Source organism: Sus scrofa, chromosome 16 (genome assembly GCF_054392235.1).
Source record: "Sus scrofa isolate SSC_HxYL_T2T_F1_AM1 chromosome 16, Sscrofa_HxYL_maternal_Yorkshire_Landrace_v2.0, whole genome shotgun sequence".
In the NCBI taxonomy this organism is placed as follows: domain Eukaryota; kingdom Metazoa; phylum Chordata; class Mammalia; order Artiodactyla; family Suidae; genus Sus; species Sus scrofa.
This window is the reverse complement of record NC_139398.1, coordinates 33,356,414-33,365,286: the sequence shown is the minus strand read 5'-3', so window position 1 is coordinate 33,365,286 and position 8,873 is coordinate 33,356,414. Positions and strand designations below refer to the sequence as shown.

The 8,873-nt window shown below is 42.7% G+C and overlaps 1 protein-coding gene across 3 annotated transcripts in view; it reads right to left on the bottom strand.

Annotated features, from left to right (window-relative positions):
* IL7R (interleukin 7 receptor) overlaps positions 1-3,832 on the bottom strand; it is a 31,845-nt gene extending 28,013 nt beyond the window's left edge. The window contains exons 1-2 of one of the 3 annotated variants that reach the window (XM_085001538.1): positions 3,679-3,832; positions 3,350-3,519 (exon numbers count right to left, since the gene is read on the bottom strand). Coding sequence is in view for 2 of the 3 variants with exons in the window: in XM_085001539.1 (XP_084857665.1) it covers positions 3,679-3,760 (82 nt within the window). In the remaining variant the exon portion in view is untranslated. 3 annotated transcript variants of the gene reach the window in all.
* Positions 3,833-8,873: the final 5,041 nt, after the last annotated feature.

Here is an 8,873-nt window from a genome sequence, read left to right as displayed (position 1 = left end):
TAAATATTGCATTTTATAGATATTAGCAAAATTATGCAAGTATGTGGGGAACTAGAATTTTTCACTGCCACTTTGGAAAAGTACTGTCTATCGGAAATACTTGATTTTTTACACTGGCATGAGGCCCTGGAGGTTAAATCAACATTTGTGTGTGTGCGTGTTTTCCGACATTTAATAGAGAAGAATCTGTCAGCAGATCTATTCCAACCAGGATCTGAGAAAATGCAGAGTAGCTAAAACCATTCTCAGAATGGCTGAGTGTGGGCTCTGACTGCTTCAATGTCCACTGATACTAGAAATTATTTTGGCCCATTGATACTAGAAAATAGATGTCCATTGATACTAGAAAATAGCCCTTCTAGGGCTTTAAATAGCATATAGAATATATCAAAAATCAAACCCCAGTTGAGCATCCCGAAGTCCATGGAATTAGAAACAGCACCCTCTTTACTTAAATAACCTAGTAGTTCTGTGAGAAGGTTAGTAAAGCTGGCTCTGAGTGGACCAAACAGTTGAGAGAAAGGCTGGTTCAGTCAAAGCAACAAATCTCGAAAAGCCACATCTAGATAAGAGCTGTGGGCACTGTTCTTTCTGACCCTATCTAGAATCCTTCTGGCTCACAATTCTGCCACCTGCAAAGACTCCTTATGTAATTTCAGAAGGGTATGACACTCTTGTTAATGACAGTTTTAAATAGAGAGGAGCAGCCCACCCCTGAGGGCTCCCATTTCAAAACATGTTCATTCTTAATCTTATAGAGTTAGATCTCATCCCCTGATTTCTGGCATCTTTCTTGATGGAATAGTTCTGGATGGTTTTCGCCTGCTTTTACATGGCAGTCCTCATGCTCTCTTTAGAAGGCTAAAATGTTTCCTCTTCTTTGGAATTTCCACCAATCCCATACAACAGAACCTACCTTATTGTTTGGATTCAGAATCTGTGGGTCAGCTTTGTCTCCAAAATTCTTCAACATGCAATGTAAGCCAGAGATAGCAGAGTCAAGCAGATGCCACACCTCAACAGGACAAAGCACTCCCACTACTCTTAGCCAGCTGGTCTTGCAAAGTGAGTTTGCGTCTATTCTTATACATTATATAAAGCAGTGGTCACTTACAATAGCCAAGACATGGAAGCAAGCTAGGTGTCCACAGGCAGATGAATGGATAAAGAAGAAGTGGTGCATATACACAATAGAATATTACTGAGCCTTAAAAAAGAATGAAATAACACCATTTGGAGCAACATGGATGGACTTAGAGATTACCACACGAAGTGAAGACAGAGAAGGACAAATATCATTGGATATCGCTTATATGTGGATTCTAAAAAAAAAAAAATGATACAAATGAACTTACTTACAAAGCAAAAATAGACTCACAGACATAGAAGCAAATCTGTCATTACCAAAGGGGATAGCAGAGGGGAGGTAGAGATAAATTAGGAGTTTGGGATTAGCACATACACACTACTATGAAAATAGGTGAACAACAAAGACTTGCTGTATAGCACAGGGAACTATAGTGAATGTATTGTAATAACCTCTAATGGAAGAGAATCTGAAAAAGAATGTGTGTGTGTGTGTGTGTGACTGAATCATTTTGCTGTACACTTGCAACTAATAAACATTGTCAATTAACTACACTTCAATAAAAGAGAAAAAAAAGCAGTGGCCATCCAATTAAAATGGCCATGTTTTGAAACACAGTGCGTTGGCTCTTCAGCAGGTATTACTGAGCCAAGCTGCTTTGTAAAGACAAAAAGTCCCCCTATAACCTGCGAAATCACCTGGCATTTTGCAAAGAGAATATACCTTATCTAAGCTGGAAAATTCTTAGTTAAGGGTCATACACAACACAGTGGTTAAGAACCCCAGCACAAGGGCTGGACGATGTGGGTTGACATCCTGGCTCTTCTATTTTGTAGTTGTGGTTGTCCATCAGGTTATTCAACTTCTCTAAGCTTCAGGGTTCTGATATTTAAATTCATGTTATTATGAGGAATCACTGAATAATGTATGCAAAGACCTCGCTTAGAACACAGCAAGCACCCAGTAAGGGTGAGATATGACTATCACCTATTTGGAGAAATAAATAATGAAAAAGTAAAATAAGAATTCTAATTCTGAGCACATACATGAAACTTCTGGGGCCCCTCCGAAAAAGGTGTTATTATGACTATGGCTTTGAAATTACATAGAGGTTTTGAACAGTGAATTAACCTATTATGTTTAAATGCTCACTATAAAAATTAGGCTTTTTGAAATATGTATTATAGGCAAGGTGGTGTGGTTTAGAAGTTTCCCTCCTGAAAGGGATTCGTTGATTAAAAGTGTAAATGGTTTGGATTTTTCAAAGGTCTCCCTTTCTTCTCTTGATTACCCTTCTGGTTTTCAGAGAACTACTTTATTTTTCAACAAACAGCAGTTAATTTTTTTGAATTCCTGACACCCCAAACTGGGAAGGATTCTGGTGTCATCATGGGGATGCGTGGATACAGACCTCCTCAAAAAAGCTGGAATTTAAAAAGCTGATGTGAAAACTCAGCTTTGCCTTAGAATTCTTAATTTTTTAAAAAACGAATATAACCACTAGGGAGAAAGAGAAGGGATATATTATATTGCAAAGAGTGAGGCTTAGGTGTTACCTGCCAAGCCTTTTATCTGTACAAATACAACATTTACCATGAAATCATCATCCTTCCCCATGGACTGATTCACACTGTGAGAAAGATCCACCCTCTGACCATTCCCTTAATGAAAATATTCTAGGGATTTCCATCCTTAGTAATTACATGACTTATGATGTCTAAGCTGAGTCATTAGGCTCATGTGTTTGCGAACTCTGATAGGCAAATACTTTTTAAGTCTTAAAGTGAAAGTGCTTTAATTTTCAGGAACAAATTCATGGGGGTCTAAGTTTCCAGGAGGCTCTTCTGCTGGTACTTCACTTTTGGGCACAGTTTGGTTAGAATAACAATGTATTATGTAGCAAAGTAGACTACATCTGCTTCTAGACACTCAGTATCTCAAGGATCCCAAAGAGAGCTGGTATATGATGTTAAATTTGTTGACACGGAGACAGCTACATATATTTCAAGGAGACCACTCACTCAGATCAGTTCTTCACCAAGAATACCACACGACTCTATTGACACTGAAGCATTTTGGAGAAATCTTCAAATAGTTTATCAAATGTCTACTATGTTCCAGACACCAGTTCAGGTGCAAAGGTAAGTGCAAACAAAGCTGTTGTTTCTGGATATAATTTTACCTTGGGAGTGAAGCTTTCAGAACCTCCAAAAAAGCTGAACCCAACAAAATGAGCTTGATCTCTTGGCAAGGTAAAATTACCTTGAAGATTCTCCAACAAGCCGAAGCACCATGTCTACGTGGGTGTTCTTTTTTGTAAGAGCAGAGACATCGACTGACATTTAAGATCCACATGGAGAGAATCAAGTCTCTCCCTTGACAATTCTAAGCCTTCATAAACCACGCGCGGGGTCATTCCCAGGACTCCCATCCTGGTGGTTGAAACAGACAGAATGACGGACCATGTGGTAAGTCCTCCAAACCCCTTCCTACCCAGGGACCCCCGTCCACTCTGTTAGGGAATCTGAGCAAGCTTGAAACAGATGCTAGAGATCATCTGAAATCCTAAAGAAAAGTTGAAAATGACTCACCATTCTCTGCATAGCCACTTTCTCCAGAAACAGCTTGAAGTAAATAGAAAGCCATACCAAGAGTGGTACCTAGAATCGTCATTCTGAGAGAAAGAGGAGAGAGCAGGCGTGTGAGCCTACGCGTAGGAATGAATGAGAGAGAGACTGCGAGAGCGACTTCAATCTATAACTTTAGGGCTTTATATTTATTTGACCACAGGGGGGAAGTATTGGGGGACGTATCAACAGCAGAAAAGAAGGCAAGTGTCAGAAACAGGAAGTGTGAGTAAAAGTCTTGCTGCTGTAAGCAGAAGAGGAGGAAAGGGAGGGATGGTACCTCTGTGGTACCCCTGGCGGCCTCTTAACCTCCTATGCTTATTTCAGGCTAAGGTGGTGGATTTGATTCTAGGATCAAATCTCAAGATCTCTTAGGTCCACTTTAAAAGAATCATGACACAAACATTGAAATGTACAAAGCTTATCCATTGTTTGTCTGGGGTGGGTTTTGCTTTAAAGAAAGATTCTGCCCTTAATGAAATTGTTTATGGCAGGTACATTTTAAATCTCTCACTGCCACCCACCCCCACCCTCAAACATATGCTAGAGAGTTCCACAAGAACGGTGACTTTTCTGTTTTGTTTTTTTTGCATATCTCTGGTGGTTACTTTTGCCTTACCTATCAGAATAGGCATACCAGAATTGTTTGTTTAATTTAGGAGTTGGCAAGACTATGGCCTAGGGGGCCAAATTTGGCCCACTACTTGTTTTTATGCATAAAGTTTCGTTACCTAATTTTTGTGCCACAGCAGAGTCGAGTAATTGAGATAGAAACTATACAGCATACAGCATACACAGTGTGTATGCTTCACTCTCTGGCCCTTTACACAGAAAGACTGATGACCTATTGTTTAAGGGATTAAATAGTTTTGTATCCCATGTATTTAAAAATAGGATTTTATTTGTGAAAATCTGACTGCCACAACCACAGAGCTTTGCAGGAACACATGGTACCTGCGAACCACACGGGTACTAACATAGACACGGCAGAAGACTAAGACAATGACAGATGTCATTCAGATTCTCCCTCTGCTAGTTTATTTGTCAAAATTGTCCTCAACAAGGCCTCAAGGTTAAAGCAGTGGTTGGGAATTCCCTTGTGGTTCACCGGGTTAAGGATCAGGTGTCACTGTAGGGGCTCTGGTTATTTCAGTGGCTCAGGTTTGACCCCTGGCCAGGGAACTTCTGCATGCTTGGGGGGTACAGCCAAAAAAATTAAAAAAACATTTTTTTTTAAAAATAAAGCAGCAGTATTCGTTAAGCCTGGCTGACTTCTTAGTACTTGTTGGATGTCTCCCTTAAGCCATCATTCTTATTCCAAGGCACAGTTGATGGCATCAACAGACAGGCAGCAGCGAGTGCTTCTGCTCAGGGCTTCTTATGGATAATCTACCCTTCTTATGGATAACCTACCCATAGTCCAGCCATGAAACACTACTGTCTGGATTGGCCAAGGCTCTTTTAGAAAAAAAGCCACAATACTACGATTATAAAGTGATGCGCACAGAGATGCTGAGTGGACAGTGAGTTATGAACTTTTTTTTTTAAATGGCCACATCCATGACATATGGAAGTTCCCAGGCTAGGGGCTGAATGGAGCTGCCGCTGCCGGCCTACACCACAACCACAGCAATGAAGGATCCAAGTCACATCTGTGACCTACACAGCAGCTTGGGGCAATGATGGATCTTTAACCCACTGAGCGAGGCCAGGGATCAAATCCTCATCCGCACAGAGACTGTAACCCAGTGAACAGTAACGGGAACTCCAGAACTTCTATTTGATTCACTGTTGTTGGGTAGAATTAGTCCTGTGGGGCTGTAAAAATGGCTGTATTGGAGTTCCTGTCGTGGCTCAGTGGTTAACGAATCCGACTAGGAACCATGAGGTTGTGGGTTTGATCCCTGGCCTTGCTCAGTGGGTTAAGGATCTGGTGTTGCCGTGAGCTGTGGTGTAGGTTGCAGACGAGGCTCGGATCCTACGTTGCTGTGGCTCTGGTGTAGGCTGGCGGCTACAGCTCCAATTCGACCCCTAGCCTGGGAACCTCCATATGCCATGGGAGCGGCCCAAGAAGTGGCAAAAAGACAACAAAAAAAAAAAAAAAAAAAAAAGGCTATATTAACCAAGATGAACAACCACCCCCCCACCCCAGCCAAGTATAAGACAGAAAGTCTTTGAAAGCTGCACCAGTCAGCCTGTCTTATCGTTGCAGTTACTGTGACAATCTCAAGACGAGAAATGAGGAGGTGGGGCCATTGTACCAGTCCCTGAAAGGCCTTCTTCAGCACTGAGGCAGATCTAGCGACAGAGATGGGGGTCCTGTTTATAATGTCACACATTGGACTACAAGCTCGAGGAATATTTCAGAGCAAGAACCCACTGAATGGGGCATAATATATTTCCTCCATCTGCTGAGGGCTTCTTTTGACATTTTCATACATTTTCCAAGCCAAGTTAAGAGTGCCAATTGTGTGCATCAGATGGCAATTTGTATTCTCGCTTCTGATTTTGTTTGGAATGTCAGGCAGACAATCATAAGCTGGATTCACAAAAATTGGTAAGTTTTGCATATTGGGCTGACTACCCTTTCAAAAAAGCTGTAATTATAAATTCCTATAACTAAAAAAGTGTTCAAAGAGAACTCACAAATGACATCCGTCCATGAACAGAGACCTCATGCACGGCTCACAGATTGTCACCCCATGGCTGAGTAATTGGGTCATGTCTCTTTAAATTCTCTTGTTTATCATTTAAGTGGACTATCATTTTGATTGTATCTCTTTCCTTTAGTTGTGAAGATGTAAAAGAACAAAGCCAAGGCACAATATTTTGGTACAGCATGTGCTCGTTTGCTCAGGGGATTTCCATGGGTGTACTTACTCTCTTTGGGTGGGGCAGAAGAGGCTGGAGGACCTCAGAGAGAAACCTAGACAAAGTGTGGGGAGTTCAAAGAAATCAGAAGCCTCCTTAGTCCTTCTAGAGATCCTGGGGAAACAATGGGACCTTCTCTAAGTTCTTCACCCAGACCTCGCTAGACCTTTGGAAACCGAGAAAAGCTGGGCAAGGACCTCCTTCCTCTACCGATCGCCTGACAGAGACTATTACTCTATTGCCTCGTCATTATTGTCTAGGAGAGAAGCGAACAGATAAGAATAGAGGATGTGGAGAGATGCCCAGGGCACTGAGCCTCTAACTGCGGAATCAGGAGCTGAGCAACGCAGCAACGCAGCCCTTGGATGGGGCAGCTTGGTTGTAGCTTACATCTTTTCCTTCCCTTCTCGCATCACTTCATTGCATCACTACCTTTCTCTTCTTTCACATGTTGCCTTCCCTTAGCTTTACGAGTTCCTATGATGAGGTGAATCTTAGCCAAGCATTGTATTGTTTCTTTTCTACAAGCTGAGCAGAGGGTAAGACTCCCACAAGCAGCCAATCACGTCTCCTTTCCTCCTTGTTTTGGGATCTTTTGGACTATTTGTTAAGCTGGACAAAGCACACAATGAAGATTTTCTTTTCATTGTCATACTGTAATAAGTCACTGTCCTTTGTGTCTCACTGGTTAGCGTGCGAAAGAGCTCTGAGAACTGACCTTCTGGCAAGAGCAGAGATTCTGGGATGTTAGCCTTGGAGAAGCATGTGCTCTCTTTGCTTTGTTGTTTGCTCTCTTGGTGAAAGCCCGGGTAGTCTCTTTTTTCCAATCGATAAAGACAAAAATGTTCCTGGACAAATTCAGGCTGAGCATCTTAACATAGGACTAATCTGCACTATCTTGATTATTCTCTTAGGAAGAGACATTTTATTGCCATTTTTGACAGAAGTGATAGCGTTAGTGGGACAGACACCCATACACTGCCTCTTTTTAGCACCCCGGGGATACAAACTGTTCTAAGAGCAAATATATTCCTGTGAGTCAATTTTTCAATGAAGGTTATACAACAGCCCCTAAGCATTGAGTAACGTGTCTTAAAGGAGAAAGATGTAAAAGTCACTCCCCTTGAGTTTGAATATTAAAGGACAGTAAAGTAGATCAGCAGCAATAGTATTAATCGGCCGTAGGTTGCTATAGGAAGATAAAGGGCAAGATCTGATGTTGGAAAAATACTCAAAAGTCCCCAGATACATTCTTCGAAATCTGCATGAACCTCTCGCACCTCCCCACCCACGGTCACTTACCTGCTTTAATTTATGGTTAGATTTTATCCGTAAGGTGGAAAGTCATTCTGGGCCCTGGTTTCAGCTGGAAAAGAGACATCCAGGCCAGCTCCGTGGAGTGACTGAGGACCCCCAGGAGCTATGGAAAAGAGAAATAAAAGCACCCAAGGCCGTCAAGGAGGCCAGGATGGCTGTGGGGAAATCTAACTTTATTAGTCCTAAGTGACTGTCTGTAGTATTTTATGGGTATGTGCTGAGTCAGGGTTCTTAGGGGGAGTCCCAGCATCATGAAGTTTCATTTCCAGGAGCACACTCCTTTCCTTGTTGTGGCTCTTTTTCATTTCCCTTTCCTCCTTACCCCACGTCTTGCCGTAGCTTGTGTTCTTTCTGGGCAGAGGGGGGCCTGCCATGGCTCTTTTGTCTTTACGAGATTTCAGTCTCTGTCTTTGGAGGCAACAAAAATGGAACCTTTGAGCGCCAACCGCTCACTCTTTGCTAAAGACCTGCCTGCCCGGAAGGGAGTAGTTTGATGTCTGGACATGCCCAAATTTTGATAAAGACAAAAATGTCCATTCTTGGGGAAAATGGCACACTTTCCGGCCATGACTGCAGACCACGGAGCTTCTGGAGCTTCTGTGAGCAGCTGGCCCGGGAGGTGGGTCTATCTACAGCCCCTGGGCTCTCTCCCAGGTCTTTCCTGAGGTGGTCCATGGCAGGGTCCTCTTCATCGTGGTCAGGAACAGCACCCTACTGCGTTTTGGAGAAAAACCCGGATTAAGTGACACCATCCTGGGCTGTGGCCCACGGCCTTGCTCAGATATCCTTGCCTTGGGATGAGCCCCTCCCCTGCCCAAAACACTTTCCAAAGAACTGCCATGCTGATCGCCACACCATCCAAACCCAGCTAAGTGGGAAAAGGAGCAAGAACCCTCAATTCTGCATTCCCCTTCCCCCACCCTCTTAGATCCCAGTACTTCTGAGAACAGCATTGGTGTCCCACAATGACC